The sequence below is a fragment of the Dermacentor albipictus genome, chromosome 1 (genome assembly GCF_038994185.2).
Source record: "Dermacentor albipictus isolate Rhodes 1998 colony chromosome 1, USDA_Dalb.pri_finalv2, whole genome shotgun sequence".
Lineage (NCBI taxonomy): Eukaryota > Metazoa > Arthropoda > Arachnida > Ixodida > Ixodidae > Dermacentor > Dermacentor albipictus.
Genome location: NC_091821.1, coordinates 117,541,078 through 117,562,200, shown reverse-complemented (window position 1 = coordinate 117,562,200; position 21,123 = coordinate 117,541,078). Strand labels below are relative to the sequence as shown.

The 21,123-nt window shown below is 46.3% G+C and overlaps 1 protein-coding gene across 1 annotated transcript in view; it reads right to left on the bottom strand.

Annotated features, from left to right (window-relative positions):
- The window catches only part of LOC135907874 (uncharacterized), a 48,633-nt gene extending 30,058 nt beyond the window's left edge, over positions 1 to 18,575 (bottom strand). The window contains exon 1 of the mRNA XM_065439634.1: positions 18,277 to 18,575. Coding sequence (XP_065295706.1) covers positions 18,277 to 18,459 — 183 coding nt within the window. The 5' untranslated portion in view covers positions 18,460 to 18,575. The remainder of the gene's footprint in view (positions 1 to 18,276) is intronic.
- Between the last annotated feature and the right edge of the window lie 2,548 nt (positions 18,576 to 21,123).

Sequence of the window (21,123 nt, the reverse complement as noted above, 5' to 3'; positions counted from 1 at the left end):
TGTGCAGGAGAACCGCTTCCTACGACATGGTGGATGACGTCGTACCATACAGCTTGCGTCCAATAAAGTTGTCGTGTATGGCTCTGAAATTCTTGAAGCATAGCGGCGAAATGGCTGTTGGGAACAGTATAGTCAGTCGCTCGACCAGAAGCACATTGGCAGAGGCTGAGCCTGCGGCGGACATATGAGTGGCGCTGTCGAGCAGCCGTCCGCCCTTGACCTCGACCAGCAGGCCATGATTCGTCAGGAATTTAGTAAAGATGATGGCACGGCGAACGTCGGCAACAAGGGAAACCCACCGGGAAGCTCGGCGTAAGCCCAGATTCAGGGTGAGCGATTGCGATGTGTAGGCGCGAATTCTTGGGCCTTATGTCGACTGACTTACTCACGGTTGGCGGCCTTTTACGATCGGAGTGTTGCGTCAGGACCATACTTACGTCATCGCCCAAGTAAACCAGGAACTGCTGACCCTTGGCATGGTCGCGCACGAGGAACAGGCGACTTTCACCGTGGGCCGGACGAGTTCTCCCCTCTAGAAGTAGGCCGGACAGTTTTCCTAGTACAAGCAGAGGAGCGTACAGTAGCGCGCAGTCTCTTCGAAACGGCTATGGTACCAGCACAAACCGGGTTGAGACGGCGAGCGTGGAAGGTGTGCACCGAGAAATGCTGGTGCGCCACCGACACGCGTACCATTCAAACTATACGTACGCTTGCCGGAGGGCGAAAGCTCGCGCCGGTGCTCCTACGCATGCGAACGTACGCGTTCAAGCACGGCGCAAGCACGGATATATGTTCCAGAAAGGTACTTGTGCTTGACTGCCTCCCGTTTCCACGCGCATGGCTGAGCAGCTACGTCATGGTACAATCAACACTCAGTGAGGCAGATTTATGCAATGCGAGAATATGCGTTTTCTTTAGCTTTTGCGTCGATTTAACGACTCTAAAAATAACACAAATTTGTTTATCAATATTTCAGCATTTCGAAACACTGTCAATAACAAATTACGAAAGCGCGGATATATGTAACAGAAAGATATTTGTGCTGCAAAAATGTATCACAATAGTTAAAAATACTGTCTTCAATAAATATCCGCGGAACCTGTCTGAATATGCACCTCCCATGAACGCGACGAATAGTACGTACTTATATACAAATATGTGTTTATGCTAAGTTGCAAACGAGGTTCTTTTTCGTACTAATCAAGTGTTCCTTTCATTTTATACTGTTTTTCTATATGCTCTATGTGTTCGTTATATTTATAGTACTGTGCATTTATGTGTCACAGACAAGCTTACTACCAATTATATATTTGTAAATGGCCCCACTACTAGCCTCGGGCTAAGGGGCCATACAGTGTTTGCACACAATTTGTACTAACTTTGGAGGAAATGAACTTGAAACTTGAAAAAAAGACAATGTATGTCAAAACGTCTATGAGTGAGCCAAGCGGCCGCGCTCTGGCACGCGTCTCATGTAGGGGCAAAACAGCCATTCCTCGCGAGGCGCGGCGAACGCAAGGCGCGCCGGCACGAGGTGTTGCGCGCCGGCAAGCGTACGTGTTGTTTGGCCTTAAGAAAGCGAAAGGCGCTAACGTTCTGCGACACAGATGACTGGCCCAAGGTGGTCACAGAGGTTGGCCAGCGGTGATGGAGAGGCGGGACAGGCCGACGTCGACTGGCGGCTCGCCGAAATGGGGTCATTAGAGTAGGTCAGAGACGAGAGTGACGATGTAGTGATTTCCATCACATTGTCGGTCAAAGTAAGGAGGTCTGGCAGGTTCGATAACGTTACCGAGAGGAGCAAGGACAACCTGCACGCTCTTTGGCAGGCGCTTGTTATGATTGACCTAAGTATTCCAAGAAGCCATCGACTACCACATCTGGCGACGGGGTGATGCTCCACCAGCAACCGCATCTCTCACGGTTGATGTTAACGCCTCATCATTCACTTCGCTTCAACACAGGACCGTCGCCCTCCTGACCGTCACAAAGTAGCCACTTATCGGTGAAAGGGCCCTCGTCGAGAACTCCAGGGAGAAAGCGTCGACGACAGGTGGTTGCCTCCTTTTGTGCCACGTCGGAGACAGATGCGCCACGTTGAAGCACAACGAGCAGCGCATAGAAGACAGGAACACAACGGGCAGCGCATAGAAGACGGGAGCACAACGAGCAGCACGTAGAAGACATGAGCACCATGCACGAGCAGCACAGGGGAGACCAGTGAGGGGCGACAGAGATGGTGAACAATTCGGCGTTTGTGACTGGCCAGTGGATTCCCTCAACGAGGGAAAGAGAGGTTATTTAAGACCTTCCTGGCCCCCGTATTAAATCAGAACCGCTCAAGACTCGGATAAGAGCCACAACCAATGAAGTGAATGCAATCTTTTCTGCTTTTTTTCATCGCCACGATGCCCGGCTTCATCGTCGTTTCCTGATTCTTGCGGTTAAGACCCACGTCACCCGGTCGTGATCGTATCACGCTGCAGCAACAAATCACGCAGAAGTGAGTCGTGTATGGTAGCCGTGGTTGGCCCTGCAGCGAACGCAAGTGCCGAAAAAGTTGCTGAGGCCGACAGCCTCCGATTTCTTCTACAGAAAGCAGCTGCTGTAGACGACTGCGTCACGACGGAGTAGTGTGCTGGAGCAGCGCAGCTTTGAAGTCGTCATATGGCGAAGCGCTGAGCTATCGTTAACCTTGGCTATGTGGTGGCTGAGGACAGCATGGGGACGACCAAATTGAACTTGTGCAGCTGGGTGCGAATGCCAGCGACCGCAAAATATTATTCACCTTGGAGGAACCAAGTTGCTGGACTCTGCCCCCCACCCTCATCCACTTGCGTTCCTAGTCACTAAAAACTTCATTTGAAGTCTTAGCAACATTACAAGTATTGTTACGATTTTTCTCACAAGAACATACATGTTCTGTGGCCTATTATCTCTGTAGCAGGTTGTTGCATGTAACCTCTCTATTATCTGCTGATTTTAACAGTAGAGACGTATGTTAGCTGCGTGGTTTAGAAGTCATGCACGAATACATAACGAATACATACGAGGTGATTAGAAAATAAATTAGTTCTTGCTATGAAAATACAAGTCTCCCCAAACACGTCAATTTCGAAAGACAGGACCACATGTCAGCATGTCATGCGATCCCCTCTTTCGAAACCCCTTGCTAGTCTCTGTATTAAAAACAGTGAGAGCAACGTATCAGGAATCAAGAGAAAGCGGACGAGGGAAGAAAACGCGATGAAGTCCATCACAATAATCTCTCATGGCTGAATACCTTGGAGTAAGACAGGGGTAAGAACCGACAGGCGATTTGGTGCACACTGTCAGAAGTCGCACAATTCCTTGGCCTTCAAGAGGCGCAGCAGCGCTCAATCAAAATCTGCAACTTGTGGTCTCCACACCGAAATATACGGCTGCACTAATGCAGCCGTATATTCCTTTTATTTGTCTGTAGCTGTTATTTCTCTCTATTTGCTATTTTCTAATCTACGACACAGAACTCCGTGTACAATTTGAAAAGTTGATCCAGCGAGTCCCCATAACTGTGTATATATCTCCTGGCACACGCAAGTGTGATATCGAAAAGTTCATGAACACGTACTTCGCATCGGTTAACCGTGGTGACATTACCCCTGTGATCACCGTTAGAGGCTTCATTGTGGGCATTTCATAACCAGACAAGAAATGGTTCACTTAGTCTGTGCTAGAAGAGTTTGGTTTGAAGTGCCATTTTATGGTCCACATCAATCCAAGTCGCTCAACTACTCAACACTGTCGTAGCCACAATAATTTGTTACTGCTTCTTCAAGTAGTTATAGTCTCTGCTAAAAATTATGCTAGACAATCAAATTAAGTATTTTTCCATAGTATTACTTCCGAGTTTGCCAAAAAGTCCCTTTTTGACGATGTTCTGACCTAAATTAAGCATTCAGGCCCTTTTGATAAAAATGCGTGAGGTAGCTCATTATTTGCACCAGCCTTTCAGCTTATGATCTAGAAGTTATAATTCGAGTAGGCACTACTGAACTGGTAGATGGTTCAGATGGTAACTGTGTCTTCACTGCAAAATACGTGCGGGCCACAGTTCAATTCTTGCCTCGCTTATGAAGTCTGTATACACAAAATATGAGCGCATGTTTTTTACGCGTGGTAAAGGGCAGTAAGGTATACCCGTTTACGCTGTTCTAATGCTGATTTCCGTGCAACAACGTTTTACGATAATATATTTGTGCGATGAACGTAAACCATGACTGATTCGAGGTCGTCCTCAGGACCGGATCATATATTGTGTACGGCGCTGATTCAATTTTTTGTAAGTACTGCAGATCAGATTACAGAATTATGCAAGAAACTGAATCATCAAAGCTCCGCGCCAACCATGGTGTAGGAGAGATATGTCAAGAAATGTCTAGTTTGCAGGCTGTAATCTGCTGTGAGTGACCGCGGGCTTGGTCAAGCGCCGTTTTCGTTCTGGTGTGAAGCAGCAAGGAAGAAATTACTGTGGGATTATTCTACCGCCACGTAACAGAGCGTGAGCTTAACTTAGCCACTATCTACCACTGCAAACGTTGCCGGGGCACTTAAGTCTCCTTATGTGCATTGAATGCGAGAGCAGTATGAGTCTTCCGCGCGATACTTTTCCCTTGGTCATGCGCTCGAATTGGGCAAAGTCAGTTTTAGGGGTGGGCCACCAAATTTTTTTTTTTTTGAGGGGGGGGGGGTGTATCAGAGTCCATTCCGAAAGTGGGTCTAGTCGGTTTTTAAAGTGCGTCAAGTCAATTTTGGGGGGTGTGGGCGACGGCGTCCGTCCGACGCCGTGACTATTAACCGTGGGATTTCACAGTGCGAGCCGCAGCAGGTCCAGCGCTGGGAATGTGACGTCATCACTTGGTCACGATGGTTTTGCTACCATCATAAGATAACACCGGACGGAGGCCGGATTTTTCACTTCATGGGCATGTAAGGCTTTCTCTATAAAAATGTTGCATTTATGCCGTGTTCGCCTACACGCAACCATATATACCGAGCCCCACAAAATTATAAGTGGTAAACTGCCGAACATATGCCGTTTCCGATATATTTGCACTGGTGGCAAGTGACACAGCACACATTCGCTGGACGATAGCCACAGTGCGTATGCGTGCCAGAAAGACAGCCGGCGGCGCATACGTGTTCCCCAGTGAAGACACAGTTCGGGAGGGCCTATACCGGTGAGATTGGTTGTGGATATCGAAAATGTTTTTTCTCACCTCAACCAAAGTTTAGTCGAATTAATATTCCTCGGTCACAAACTGAAAGTTAGGTGCATGTAATGAGCTATCTCATTATGTTCAAGCATAACTATTTTTTGCGGATGTTTACCGCACTTCTGTTCTTGACATGCTTTCATCGTGCCAAATAACTTCTCTCTGCAATAACCTTAAACTTTATCGAAAGAAAACTACGTTCCTTGACCTCGATGTTCCTGTTTTGTAGTCCCGCGATGCAGCTGATCAAATCCGTGACCTCGTATTCAGTAGCAAAATGCCATAACCATAAAATCCACTGTGTCACCGCTGTGCGTTGTGCCAAGACTATCACGGTACCTATTCTAATAAAGAAAACAAGGACCTTATGCCCATCGCTGCCAGAACTGCAACAGCTGTTTGCTGTCTATCCGTGCATTGCACGTCAGTATGAGGATTTAGGCCTTCGTACTGACGTAGAATTAGACTTTCATGACAGCTTTCAATTAAGTAGTTCATTAACACAAACAGACACGAACTCCCTGTCACATGGTTTCATTTTCCACTTCGTTGTTTTCGCCATCGTCTCCGTTACCGCTTCTTTGACATCGGAATTAGAACAGCGTCCATAGGCTCCACATCACTTTCACTCAGTTGTCACCGTCACGATCGCTGGCACTGCCAGAGGCGGCAGCAAATGTGCGTAGCAGCCCTTGTCTCATGAAGCCCTGTTTTCTTTGCCCAATATAGTTGCTCCAATCATTATCTTCCTAGCCAAATCCGCGATCATGTGTGCAGCTGCGGAATGCCTCAGCCGTTCGATTAACCTATGGTGAAGCTATATGGAAGCGCCGGAAGCCTCTGTATACGTCAAATGTTTGCTACTTTGGAAATGTGCCGTGGTCACACACTAATAAATACGTTTCCTCTAAATCAGAAAGTCCGTTTTAAAACCCACGTGAATGATTGTCAAGCAAACAGCCAGCCGCAGGCAACATTGGCCAGGGCATCCGTACACTCCTGTGGATCCGACCAAAGTCACGTATTTGAAGGATTTCTTCATTCGCAAAAATGTCAGTGCCGTCTGTAGCACCTTTCTAGTTATCTCTGTTTCGATAACAAAAGAAAAATGAAAACTAACCAGGAGCACGATGAGGGGAACGTAAAACTATTTCAATATGGCGCGCTATAACGTAAAGCTATTCCAAACTTTTCTATTCCAATTCTGCAATCAGCCCTCCGTGATTGGTCAAAAACTTTTTTGGGACCACCCCCACTTCGCCTGTCTGTCACGTCACAAAAACCGCGATAGCTCGCCATCTGATATGACGTGTACACACTGATTATGCATGATCGGACTCAACAAAAGAAAAATAGTTATTTCTGATTCGACGCCTTTTCGCCATTAGCCCTCGGCTATTGGTCAAAAGTTTTCGGGCTGCACCCACTTCACCTGCCTGTCACACGACGTCACAAAACCGCGAAACCTCACCGTGTCAAACTGACGTGTACGTGTTAAAGATGCATTAATATGCAGAACAAAACTAATTCTATTTTCTTAATAGCCGCAGGCTGCCCCGTTCCGAAAGGAATCCAAGATGGCTGCAGCGGATCGCTCAGGCACGGGCTCCTCGCACCTGCCGGAGAGCTTGGGTTTCTTTGCGTGCAATAAAACTTTTTGTGTGGCAGTGTAACGTTTTCCAGCACTCTCGGCACGTTTACAACCTTGCTTTGTCAACTCTTCTTCGCTGAGGATGCGTTTTAGCGGCATTTTTAACCTTCCGTTGCATGCCGCCTCGATTTTCGACCAGCCACCGCAAGCTAAGTAAGGGAAAGCGGACCTATCGCAGAGGCCGACTCCACCCTCTTCATCCAGTTATCGATTTTCAGTGCAGTGGCTCGGCCCCATCGAATCCCCCTCCACTTGAGCCTCGCCTCTTGTCAGACAATTAGATAATACAAGCCGCTCTGTTTTGGCGACGCTATTCGTTTTTAAAGCAAACAAAAGTTGCCTCCTATAAATGAAGAGAGCGTTTGATTGGCCTTTTCAGACAACCTTACGGGTCACCGCCCGATGCTTGCGTCGGCGGTTACGCACATTTGACGTCAAGAGATTGGAATAAAAACACATTGAAATAGTGTTACGTTATAGGGCCCATGTTTTTATTCCAATCTCCTGACGTCAAATTTGCACAACCGCCGACGCAAGCATCGGGCGGTGACCCGCAGCGTTGCCTAAACAGCTCAATAAAATGCTCTCTTATTTTATAGCAGCTGCTCACTATTCTTTGATTTCAAAACGAATAATATTGCCTACATTGAGCGGTTTTTCGTTTGTAATTGGCTGCCAGGAGGCGAGGAGCACGCTCAAGTGGGGAGGGTTTTGATGGGGCCGAGCCAGCGCACTGAACATAGATAACCGGACGAAAAGGCTGATGCCGGCGCCTGAGATTGGTCCGCTTCCCTTACTTAGCTTGTGGTGGCTGATCGAAAATCGAGGCGGCATGTCACGGAAGGTTAAGAATGCCGCTAAAACTCCTCAGCAAGTAAGAGTTGGCAGAGTGAGGTCGTAAACGTGCCGAAAGTGCTCGAAAACGGTACATGGCCACGCAGAAATTTTATTATACGTGAATAAGCCCATGCTCTCCGGCAGGATTGATTGATTGATGTATGAGGTTTTATGGCGCAAGGGCCAGATATGGCCAAAGAGCGCCATACACATGGTGTGAGTAGCTAGTACCAGAGCAATTGGTGGGCAGCCATCTTTTATTCCTCTCGGAACGCGGCAGCCTGCGGCTATTCAGAAAAAAGTTCAGTTTTGTTTGGCATATTAATGCATCTTTAACGCGTACACATAACTTTGACTGGGTGAGTTTTCCCCGTTTTGTGACGTCGCGTGATAGGCAGGTGAAGTGGGTGCTGCCCGAAAACTCTTGACCAATAGCCGAAGGCTAATGGCGAAAAGGCGTCGAATCAGAAATAACTATTTTTCTTTTGCTGAGTCCATTCATGCATAATCAGTGTGTACACGTCATATCAGATGGGGAGCTATTGCGGTTTTCGTGACGTGACAGACAGGCGAAGTGGGGTGGCCCAAAAATGTTTTTAACCAATCGCAGATGGCTGATTGCAGAATTGGAATAGAAAAGTTTGTAAAAGCTTTATTTATTCGCGGGCTTCTTTCGCGCTCTGAAAGACACTTTTATTAATTAATTAAGACTAATTATGTAATAAGGCGAAATGCAAGAATAGTCTGAGTATCTCCAAGCAACGGAAAACAACAGTCCAGCTATGTGGCATTTGCATACTTTCAAATATTGGTGCATGATAGTTGGGAGACCCTGTGTATATATACACCGTCAGGCAGCACAGTAGTGGGCTGTACGGTGACCATTTCCTTCCCTTTACCCCCTCCCCCCCCCCCCCCAACATGGCCGTCAAGCAAAGCCGACGTCCTTGCGTCCAAACAGTTTCCCAAAGACCTCCCTCTACGATATTAACTGCAATATCAATGCGTCTATTCAGAGATTTTGGAGACGTACATCTCGAAATTGATGCTATAGTCTTGGAATTTGTGCTCGGTGGCTAAGACTTCATTATCACGCAGCATACTCTTCTAATATTGCAACATCCACTATAACGTGCATAATTTAAAGATTAGTTAAGTTTCTAAGTTTTCTTGGTGCACAGTACGATTTTCGCGCAGGTGATGCCCGCCCTTTCAGAAGTGCACCTGAAAATGGGGAACAGCAGAGTCTGCCGCAGGCGAATTTTTTATTTCTATATCGGTTCGAAATAAACTAAAGATAATAAACAGATAGTATATTGGGGCTAAAGAATACACCAGTAACATGGGAGCGCAACTTCTGTAATACTTGAGTAAGCAACGTAACTAAAACAATTCGCGAGTTATGTTTGTTTCCTGCACGGTTGCAGAGTTATCCTTCTGTTTCATTCTTTCTTCCTATTATTAAGACATTAACCGATTTTCTGTAACTCTCGCTAAAAAATGAGGACATAAAAAAGGAAAGTTGCCAGCCCTCGGTCACGACATCACAGTGTTTTCTTTTCAAAGCAAGAAATGTGATTCGAACCGGTTCATAGGTTCATGGGTGGCGCGCGGGAGAACGGCGCACATCAAGCCAGTATCCTTCTCGGCTCACGCTGGCACAATTTCTCTCGCACCCACAGCATACGGCGTGCGGAGAGTGGTAGGATCTTATCGCAGTTAAACTTCATACGGAACGTCGCGGCGAAGACTACGGCGGCAAAAATTCGCCTGGTGTGTTCTAATAACTGTTATCCCATTTTAAAGAAAAAGCAGCCTGGCTACGAGTTAAATAAAAAAAGAACGACATCTTTTCAAAGCATTTAGAAATCATTAATGAAATAGCGTCAAAAAGGCCATGTTTCAAAGTCTCTGACACTTGCTCTACACTCAACTGACAGCTTGCCACAGAGCTCCACGACAGGCCTCTACAATATAAAGTGCAGAGTGCAACGCAGGCGTGGGGCTCTGCGTAGCCTCCATATGAGGCGTTTGGTGCCACTGAAACGACAAGACGATTACCGTTTTTCGAGCCAATGTACTCCTTTACTGTGCGTCTTTGCATGTCTGCTTAATTTGTTTTACTGGATTTTTATCCCACTGCGTGCCACGTGCATGTAGCAAATGTAACGTTGTTGAAGGACGGGAGTAGCTCGCAGCGTAATTTTTGCTCGCAAGTTTTACCATGTATTCCCTTTAACAAAACCAAAATAAAACAACAAAAATTATTCAACGGCGGTGAAAGAATGTGCCCTCGATCCATGAAATTGGCGCACTACCTAGCTAGAGACCAGCCAGAGGATCCAGAAGCTTTAACGGCTCGAAATTATCAGGCTTCTCTTCTGTGGACATAACGCATACTTTTTCAATAAATTACTGTAATATTACTAGATAATGTAGAGTTTAACCTCCTCCGAAGTCACCTGTATAACTGGTCGCAATTTGTTATATTCAATAACGTGGTATCAGATGAAAGGGAAATTATTTGTGGTGTACCTCAAGGATCTATATTAAGACCAATGCTACTTCGCTTATATGCGAATGACATTATTTCCATTCCTCGCACTCCCGGTATAGTGCTTTTTTTTTCATATGAGAGAAATTATTTTTCTCATTTCCTGATTTACCATCGCTCACCTTAGCTGCAATTTCATGGCTTAGAAACTTGTCAGAACAGTCTAAGTTAATGAACTTCTTATTTTAAATGTAAACAAATGTGTGTATATAATATCTCTACTATTAACAAACCAAACAACCTTGCGGAAACCATATTTTTCAAACCGCAATCCGTGGAACGCATTTTCGAATGTAAATTTTTAGCACAGTTTCACGAGAACGCTAGGTGGTAATCGTACATAACTTACGTCAGGCGTAAAGCTGCTCAGTCAATTGGCTTAATAAACATATTTCGGTAGCTGAAATAACGCGGCAGTATTATTTTAGTACAATTCACGCATACCTAAATTGCTTCTTACTAGTATGTGGGTGTGACGTCCTCATCTAACCTTAATGTCTGCGTTTTAAACCAAAATAAATACGCTGGGTCCCCTCAGAATCGCCCAAGGTGTTACCACACATTAGCATAATTTAAGCGCCACCGTATATTGTTTATTCAGAAGTTACGCAAGCACCGCTTGTCAGAAATATTTCCGCGAATTAAAAGCAACCACGAGGAATTTTAGTGTGCTTACGTCAGTTTATTCGCACCAACTTTTTATGCCAGGAATTATAACTAATTACGGCTGGCAACTATTAATATGTTCAATACTCAACCTGCTGAACATAACAAACTTATGGACCAAACAAATTCTATGTTTGCATTGAGAAGGAGTCTAAAAATATTCCTCTGTAAAAGCAATGTCAGCTTCTGAGTGATCTTTAAAACCTTCCCTTGTGTTCTTCTCGTCTTCTCTCCTTTCTCTCCTCGTGTATTAGCATACGAATGTACTTGCCAGCACTTGTGTTGATAGCGTATGCGTTCTCGCTGCTGCGTTCTCTCGTTTATTCGTAGTACGAACATGCTGATGTCGAGCTGAGTTACTGTTTTGTATTGCAGTTTCTACTAGTTACTGTACTAAAAATTTTGTCGGTAGCTAAGACTTTTGTGTTGCGCTTGGTAGCTCTAACGGTCTATAGTCAGGTGATAGCTCCTGTCACCGTTAGCGAAGGAGCCACGACATTTGTGCAGTATTCATTATAGAATAAATGGATAAATAAATATTCAGATCCCACACACATGTTGGAATTTACATGAAGCGATGCTTTACTTAAGCGGTTAATTAAATGCTGTACAACTAAATTTGATGCCTAAAGTTGTGTTCATTTTCATCCTTTGCAATGTCTAACCTCATGCAATATCAATGTATTACACAGTTCACAAGCTATGCCGCATACAAACAGCGATTCCTGCGGCTACACAGTGCAAAATGCCCATTCTTAGCCAATACCCCACAATTGATGCATCTGCGTCGAGCAGGGCTAGATGGCGCAGGGTGTCCAGAGGAAAGCGCGAGAAAGGAACCCGACTGCAGTACACGCTTCATACATGATGCCCCTCCTCGTGCCTGGTTCGGTGAGTCATCTTACAGCGGTGAGCTTCCTTGGCTGAGCCTCGCCCAAAGAAGCTTCTTGCCGCGCAGGAGTTTGATGAACGCAAACGCGGACACGCCGATGTCTTTCGACGCCGCTCTGCGGAGGAGCCCGTGGAGGCGCGGGCCATTCGCTTGGAGCAAATGCGGGCGACCAACCGCCAACACCGCGTGCCGAAACGGGCGTAGATCATAATAGTCGTTATAACATGTAAAACATAACATCGCCCAATTACGCACCCATCATAAGACTAATCGCATTAACGCCACAAATCATGTCCAAAGTGCCTTCGGCCTGAGTGTATCACTCTCCCGTTACAAAGGGTACGGTTACAAGCGCAGTACAGTTCAGCTCGGTATGATTTTAGTTTCAAAGGACCGAGCTCTCAGTACTCGACTTTCTCAGGACAATATTCTTGTTCCAGAATGCCAGGTAAGATGCATCTTGTGTTCTTCATGCTTATAAAGATGTCAGGAGCACACGAGTAAATTTGTATACTTGATGTCATTGTACCGGCAATGTGCGTTTAAAGCTGAAAATCGCAGAAGAAACGTCTTGCGCTTACCACTGCTCTGTTCTTGCTCAAATTACCCAAAAATATCGCCTTTTATGGTTCAGATCATTCAATATAACACTTAGCACAGTTGTTAGCCTGGGTTTTAAGAATAAATAGCCAAGTTGTATTCGTCTAAAAGCAAGTTAGCTGCTGCCAAGGCTGCGCTAACATGTAACTTTGTCACTACCTGCCGGCAGCTGTGGAAAGCATTCCGGAAGGGTTGCCGCGTGTTGCCCGCTCCTTTGTAACACATGCAAACTCTCCCAGAATGGCTGTTTTCCGCTCACTGCCGAAAGCTCACTGCTGAAGAGGGCTCACAGGTGTTATTCAGCACACCGGACAACTCGGAAAGCGATGCGTCTATAGTGACTGGAGTGACGATATTGCAGTGCTATCAATCTCGGCTTTAGTTCCACTTGAGCCACAGATAAGGGATGAAAGCGCCCAGCCACCGCGGAAGAAAAAAATCTGAGGACACCGAAGCACATCTTATGAGCTGTAAATGCGAAAGCTTTTATGTCCAATTGAACGTCGCTGAGCAGCCCGAGTTTTGCGCTGCGAGTAGTGTACCATAGCGGTAGGGGCGGTGCCCGAGCCAGCATGCAGCAGCAGCAGCAGCAGCAGCAGCCTGCGGTGCAAATGCCGCATGCATGCCACCGCGGTGTCCTTCGCGACCAGAGCCTCTCCCCTCACGCAACACCCAGCACGCCAATGGAGCAATAGGGGAACCTTTTTGCCCGTTTTGCTCCGTGGAGGCGCACTCGTGCCGAGCGCGAGAGCGAGGAGGACCTGGCGTCACGGTGGTGCCCTCTTCTGTCACGCAACACCTTGCGCGCTAGCGGGGCAGCAGGTGTCCCCTTTTGGCCGTTCTGTCCCCTTTCGCCCGCTCAAGACGTGGCGTCGCAGCCAATGGTAATTCAGGTACTGTCTCGCTGCTCCACACGATGGACGCCGGCTTTTTCACTCAGTGAGCCATTTGATGCTTTTTCATTCAAAATCAAGAAGGGCGTACGCACGAAAGAAAAAACCTAAGAAGGCGCGTGTTCAGCCCATCGATGACGGAGGTGACAATGAAGACGAGGATAAATATCTATCAGCGGGATGGGTCGCCGGACAGCCTACTGATGTTCCTCGGAGCATCACAGAAAGGCAGCGCCTTCATAATGACAAGGAGCGGTGGCAGCACGCCGTGCGAGTTGAAACCGGGACGAAATAAGGAGTGAAACGCCTGAATAGTGAAACTGAAACAGCAGCACTGAAAGCTGAACAAGTTAGTGATTATTCATGGTAAAACTACAGCACGCACATAAATCTAAGGACACGACGACACAGCATTTGTTTGTAAACTTCCTGTGTCCTTCGTTCTTTCTGCGGGCTATAGTTCTACCATAACTGAAACAGCAAATCTACGCTGAAGAAAAATAAGATCTTCCTCTTCGACATAGCGATAAAAGTAGTATTCTGTGCGAATATCACTTTTTGTTTTAACTGTAGTATTTTGATGGATTGCATGAGCTCTGGGCGTAATCTCCTGGACTGATACTGCAATCAAATCCAGGAATTTAAAACATTGCCCCTTTGATTATCTGTCAGCCTTCCCCATAGCGTACCAGAGTAATTCAATAGGCAGAATTTTCAGAAAATTCTATTTCACAAGGCCATCGGAATTTCAACAACTTGCAGTTATCAACGTCGAGAGGGTACGCCCTTTTATTAGCATGCGTATTTACGACACTTAGTCGTAATGTCCTTGCTGCGTTATAGCATGTTCTTGGTCAGGAATAAAACGCTGCTATAACGCACCAGTAAAGTTACAAATAAGTGCCGCAAATACGCATACTGTCACTAGTAATGACAGTGGAGAAAGCAGCGCAACTGGAAATGACGAAACTAGCGTTTTATTAGGCAAACTTATGCCCTCAAAAACAGGCTACATTCAAAGAACGGCGACAGCGGCGAACACAGTCGGCGATTGTCGAAAATTTGATCAGCGGGTCAAGCGCGTCGGCTTTTATACATCAGTCATAGAAGTTTCCAGAGAAATCGCTGGTGCACGCGTGTCTTCCAAAATGTTCTACGCCATTTGCGTAGCGCATACATGAAATCAGATTACACAAGGTTCGATCACAACAGACAGCAAAGAGAACCATCGATAACGTTCGAGCAAACTTCCGATACGTGCGGGCGCATCCAAAGTTGAGCGATAACATTTGTTAGGCGGTGAAGAGCGGTCACCCGAAAAAGATAAGTACACGTGTCAATATTATTGTTTTAAATTATGCCAATAAGTTACGCTGGCGCATTTGCGGTCAAGTTCGACAGATGGCCGCAGGAACAATGTCCGAAATTCCTGGGTAGTTATGCAAGCTTCGGCATCGTTGGCAGGACCCACTGTGTTTGCTTAGTTGCTATGGCGTTAAGCTGCTAAGCACGAGGTCGCGGGATCGAGTCCCGGCTATTGCGACCGCATTTCGATGTGGGCTAAATGCGAAAAACGCCCCTGCACTTAGATTTAAGCGCATCTTAATGTACCCCAGGTGGTCTAAATTATTCCAGAGTCCCTCAATACAGCTTGCCTCTTAATCAGATAATAGTTTTGGCGCTTAAAACCCCATAATTTGATTTTTCATAGTTGGCAGGCACTAGACTATTTAGTGTCTAATATACGAGGGCGTATTCACAGAGTGATCTTCAGAACCAAAGGTGCCGTGTACAGTATGCTGAAGCTTTGGGAAGCAGTGCGACTGTCACCTCAAATAACTATTGCTTTGCTGCTGGCGATGCCGTTATTTGTGAGTTTGCTTTTCGTTTCGCAAAAAAGTTTTCGGCTTTCCTCCTGCACCGCGAAAGACCGAAGCATCTGAAGTGTTTGGCAGACAAGCGAACAACAGAGACCTCCATTGCTCTTTTTAGACAATGCATTAACGCAGGTAATCGCTCGATCGACATTGAAAGGCAACATTAAAGAAGGCAGAATGAGGTCAACCACCCATCTACTGCTCCACGCGCTCGTACTCCTGATTCTACTGACAGACATAACAGGATGGGAAATCAATTCAATCTAAACATTACACAAAAGCCACTATATTCGCGTCACTCGAAAGTATAGTTTCAGCCGTCGCTCAAGCCATGCGTCTTTACCTTTGTTACTGCGGCCTGTCGCGTGGACAGCACTGAATGTTGACTAACCCAGCCTCAAGCACAGCGAAGTCTGGCGGATTCGATTATTTTGCAACAATAGTGGCATTGGTTCTAATTAGTGGCACTGACTTTGTTGCATACCTATTTCTTTCTTTTTTGTTGTTTTATTACTGCGAATAGTGGTAGTCTTGTTATTGCAGTGGGTCCAAGCTTGTACGTATACACCATGTACCTTACGGGTCGTTTTCTTACATTTCCTGTTCGAACCCATATAGTTAGTGCAAAAAAAAACTCTATATGTTAGTATTGCACCCAATGTGTCACTGCTAAAATGGTCTTCACTTTTTCAATATAACGTCAATTCTTCTTCATGTGACAACCAATTGTTGGGGAGAGGTCGATGGCACATGTTGCCAGCATGTCTAATACCATAAATCTAAAATAATCAGTTATATGTACTCCACGCTCTCTAGCCCGGCGAGGAAAGCGATTTTTGGTCTCAAATAGACGCTCTGTTTTCTTTTGCAAAATATCACCGCCCCTTACAGTCCGTGAAGATGGTCGAACAGTGAAGCTGTGTTAGTTACGCCGAGTGTTACACCATGCAAGTCAAACTACGCAAGCAGTCTATGCTGTAGATCTTTTGCTTCACCATTCTTTCACATCATTTTCGCTTTCGCGTGCTTCGCCCGGTGAACATGATTTAGGAGTTTTTTTTTCGTGTGTGGTTCTCCCAGTGTTTTTATTTTATTTATTTATTTTTTTGCACGTGAGGCGTGCGTGCGTGTGTGCGTGCGTGTGTGCGTGTGTGTGTGTGTGTGTGTTTGTGTGTGCTTGCATATGTGCGTGCGTGTGCGTGTTTGCATATGTGCGTGCGTGCGTGCGTGTGTGCGTGTGTGTGTGTGTGTGTGTGTGTGTGTGTGTGTGTGTGTGTGTGTGTGTGTGTGTGTGTGTGTGTGTGTGTGTGTGTGTGTGTGTGTGTGTGTGTGTGTGTTTTGCCGTGCTTTTTTTTCGCGTGCAAGTTGCTCCACCCCTTTCTTGCGCTGACGCGCGCGGTATGCAGCTTTTTCCTCAGGAGTACGCACTACTTGTGGTCTTCCCATAATTGTAGCTGGGATGGAATATGCGGAACCACTAATCCAAAGCTCCGTATATTGGGCGCATAGCCCACCACTGGAGATGCGGGCGCTGTAATTGTTTTGATGATTGGTTGAATTTGTTTGACGATTGACGTGGCTGCCGGCACTTCTTGCTGGCTCAATAAGTGCCGGCAGACACGCGCTCCTAGCATCGCGTTTCAATCGCTGGGAACCGCTCGTTGGCCGCAAACCGTCAGCATAACATTTGTTTCTTTCGAGGCAGGGTGGAATCAATCGTCGATAAATTCAATGCCGATCTGGCTCGATCACTGAAAATGCACCATGTGACAACCCTCTAAGATTCGCGTATAAGATACGATTCTCGCAGGGGAAAAGGGGTCACTCCAAACCCTTTCCCCCTGTTGAGCTCTTCTTTTCCTCACACAGGTCACATGGCCTCTTTTTATGCTAAAACACCCGTGTACTTAGATTTAGGTGCACGATAAAGAACCCCAGGTGGTCGAAATTTCCGGAGTCCTCTACTACGGCGTGCCTCATAATCAGAAAGTGGTTTTGACACGTAAAACACCATAATTAAATTCAAATGGCCTCTCTTTAGCGAAGTCCGATGGGGTTCGCATAAAGAACTGCGCTGTAAATTTTGCATCGCTAAGCTTGAGGTCAATGGTTTAATCACAGCTGCGGCGGCCGCATTCCTATGGGGGTGCAATGCAAAAACTCTCGTGTACCGTTCGTTGGGTGCATGTTAAAAACCCCAGGTGGTTAAAATTAACCCAGAGCCATCCCCCCCCCCCACCCTTACGGTGTGCCTCATAATGAGATCGATCGTCGGTATGGCACGTAACACCCCAGAATATAATTTTTCATTCTCGAAACACAATAGTATGTGGAACACACAAAACAGTTTAGTAAACTATGGATAGCATGAAATTCCTGTGGTTTGTGCAATCAACTACGTCTGCTGTACGCTGTACTGAGTGTCCACATTCCATACATTTGTCGAAGAGTATTCTAGAGACATAAATCACTTCACCATCTGATCTAGAAGACATTATTTTATCGTCAGTGCACAGGACAACAAAGTTTATCAGCGCACTTACGTCAAGAACGATAATTGATATTGAGTATGAACGGCTCCGCGCGATTCGTCGTCGAGCGGTAAGGAAGGGTAGACGAACTAAATCTTCAATAGACCTTGTCTTATGTCGGCGAGCTTAACGAAAAATATATATATATATATATATTATACGAAAAATATATATATATATACGATTGTAACGCGAAGCCATGTCGCAGAGAAACAGGAAACGACGCTTTTATGTTCGTGCATATACTATATTTGCGCGATTGCTAGATTTAACAGGACGCCCTAATTTGGCAAAAGCTGTCAGTAAAATCGTCGCGACAGTGAAATGTATTGCCGACTGTATTTCACCTTACGCTTCGCGCTACAACTGAGACCTAGAATACGGTCCCGTTCTGCACCATTATGACGGACATCCGAATGCATTGTCAAAGATTGCGCGGGTACTCAGTGGTATGCCATGGTACAATTGCTTAAGATCAAATCGGCAAGTAAACCGATTTAAAGAACGAAAAGTTACTCACCAGGGCAGTCTCGTTTTTGCGTCTGGCAAAAACATCGCCAAAGAAAGCTGAAAAGTTGATGTCCGGAAGGGCTACCCCTTCAACGTATGACCCCACAACACCATTGTCAATTTTCAAAGAAACATCCGCCTCATCATCTTTGAAACCATGTACATCTCGCTGTGAAAAGGCTTCGACTACCATCCCGGGTAACGTAATGGCGAAATGAGAAGCGAATAGCAGATTGGTGCTTTTTACGAACTCTACGGTGAATGCCAGGAAATTTATCAACGCGAAGGAGTCGAAACGCCAAGTCTATACTGTCCTCGCGAGAACTGAGCAGCAGAAGGCGGCTTTTAAGCCAGAACTGCCGCCTCAGCGACCTCACAGCTGGTTGGCCCACTTGCTCTGGAATGTTCTCTGCCGCTTGCTGCTATGTAGGGCGCGCATTACTCGAGTGGCTGTTCAAAGTCGTATGCAACCTAAAACACACAAAGCACAGAAGCAACATGACAGGACGCTAATTAAGGTTCATTCATCCGTGAAGTCGCTGGTATTGGGGCTATGGAGGGACGCATTGTCGTTTATCCCGAATGCGTCAAAAAGCCTCCGTCTCGCGACATGACGCGCGTGTCCATTCCGAGCGAGATGGCTCGGACCGTCTGTGTGCCCACTAAAATTATTCTTTTGTGATGTATAGCGCGTCGTAGCATGCCGGAGAGCGCCACAGCGTCAGTAAAATCTTCACCTGAGAACAACAATACTGTATCGGCTTCAGAGTATGCGACCGGCTGCTTGGCTGTCATTTACCGAACTAGTAAAGGGCAACGGCCATCGCGTAGCACGCTCCATGTTCTATGGGCACGCTAATAAGAGTCATGTCGTTGCTGGCACGCCGTCCTCGTATGCATATTCCCTCGCCCTCTGGGCATGTTGAAAAAGAAGCGTCACAGCTCTTCTGTTTTGATTTTGCAGTCTTTCTTTCTTTCTTTCTTTCTTTCTTTCTTTCTTTCTTTCTTTCTTTCTTTTTCTTTTCTTTTCTTCCACTACTTCTTTCCTCTCTCTCTCTCTCTCTCTCTCGCTTTCTCTGTGTGTGTGTGTGTGGAATCGTTTCTCTGTTGTCAGCTCCTGTTATTGGCGAACCGGACGCGTAACATTGTAGAGTTCATCGTCAGAGAGCTCTGATTACCAAGGTTATCGTCCTAGAACGTTTGTTTGAGCTTTACGGATATCGTATGGCGGTGCATTTAAATTTAAACACGTTGGAGTTTATGCATTTCACTCCCGCCCTTTTAGTTGCCTCCAATCACTGTGTCGTTGCCATGACAAAAATGCGTCAGTATGCTAAGCCATGTTAATCCGAGTAGCGCGAAGTTTCCATTTCCTACCATTTCTCCCCACTTTTTAAACGGAGCACTGTCGGCTGCACGCTGGCAAATCCAACAAAACAGCAGCTGACGCCAAGTTTTCCTTCAGAATAGCAGCCACAGCAATAATGATTTATTTATTACGTATTGGAGGCGAGGAGTTACGGAGTCGCCATCTATCGAAAGCGCCTCGCTGGCGTAGTATGAGGGATCACGTGGCGCGCTCCTCATAGGTTTTGCTGTCAGCGCTCACTGAAAACACCACGCGTGAGCTCTCCCGTACATTTCTGTAAGTACTTTCAAAACGAGAGAAGTTTCTTACTGTGTAAATAATAATCTTGGGCAAACTGAAAGCACACACTTGTTTACAGACGCTATCTCTTTACCGAATACGTACAGTGAACGCCACTGCGCGCGGTCGCCGCGATGGAGTCTCCCGAACCGGCTTCTTGCGTGCAAGGTAGGCAAATGCTGAGAGCAAACTATGTGAAATATGTTCTTATAGTGTTTGTATAACTAAATGGAGTGTAATAGAACGAAGCCTCAATGCAGCGATCGCGCAAATTCGCAGCGACCGAGTGCGCGTCAGCATGCTTGTCCGCGCGCTGTTTCGCTTTCACCACGCGCGCGTTTTCGCACCGTGCCATGAGCTTTAGGCCGCAGAATATGAGCATTTGACAGTATACAAGCAACCATTCTTGCATGGGCGCTATCAGAGCTGTTCAAAAATAATTTCATTGTAGAGACTTCGACGCCTACGGGGACTGTGATGTGCCGTCGCGACGATTCAATCTTTTTTTTCTTCTAAATTCTTTGACCTTTCAATACTATTTCTCGAGTTGCGTCGCACTGCATGTTTATCGGTGCTCTCAGCGTGCAATTTCCCTCTGCTCCTTTTTTGTAATCCAGTACATTAATTCATAACACAAACATGACCATATGCCATGCTTTTTTTTAATGTGCTATCTTGCCGCTGCCTTTCCACTCCACTGAACTTGCCAGTATCTATAGCATCGACAAGTTCATACACCAAACCGTCATGACATTAGTCGGGCAGTGGACTCGGGCGAGCGTCTCAGTGCGCGTTTTCAGAACATCGCAGGCCGCGCGCCGTAGCAGAAATCTTCCTCGCTTCTGTGCTTGCTGCATACCCGAGTTGCAGCCGATGACTGTTTGCCGGTTTTATGTTTCGCGAGCCAAGCTTCACGCAGCTTCTTGTCCTGCGGCTACGTGTGAATAAGGCTGACACCGGCCTCCGTTACGTGCGTCCGGCCCTGCGGCACCGAGCAGTAGCCTACCATGTTGCGCGCCTTCAAAGGCAGCCACTACCTATTTTAGTGCTTTCAAGCGTTGTAAAGGAGACACTCGAAGCGGGAAAATTTCGCCTCTTAATGAGGACCGCAGCGTTCGAGGGAATTTAAACTCGTTTTCAGCTCCCTTCGGCGCGCCCGAAGCAGCCGACTCGGCCGCTATGTCCACGTGATCCCTCCTAGTACGCACT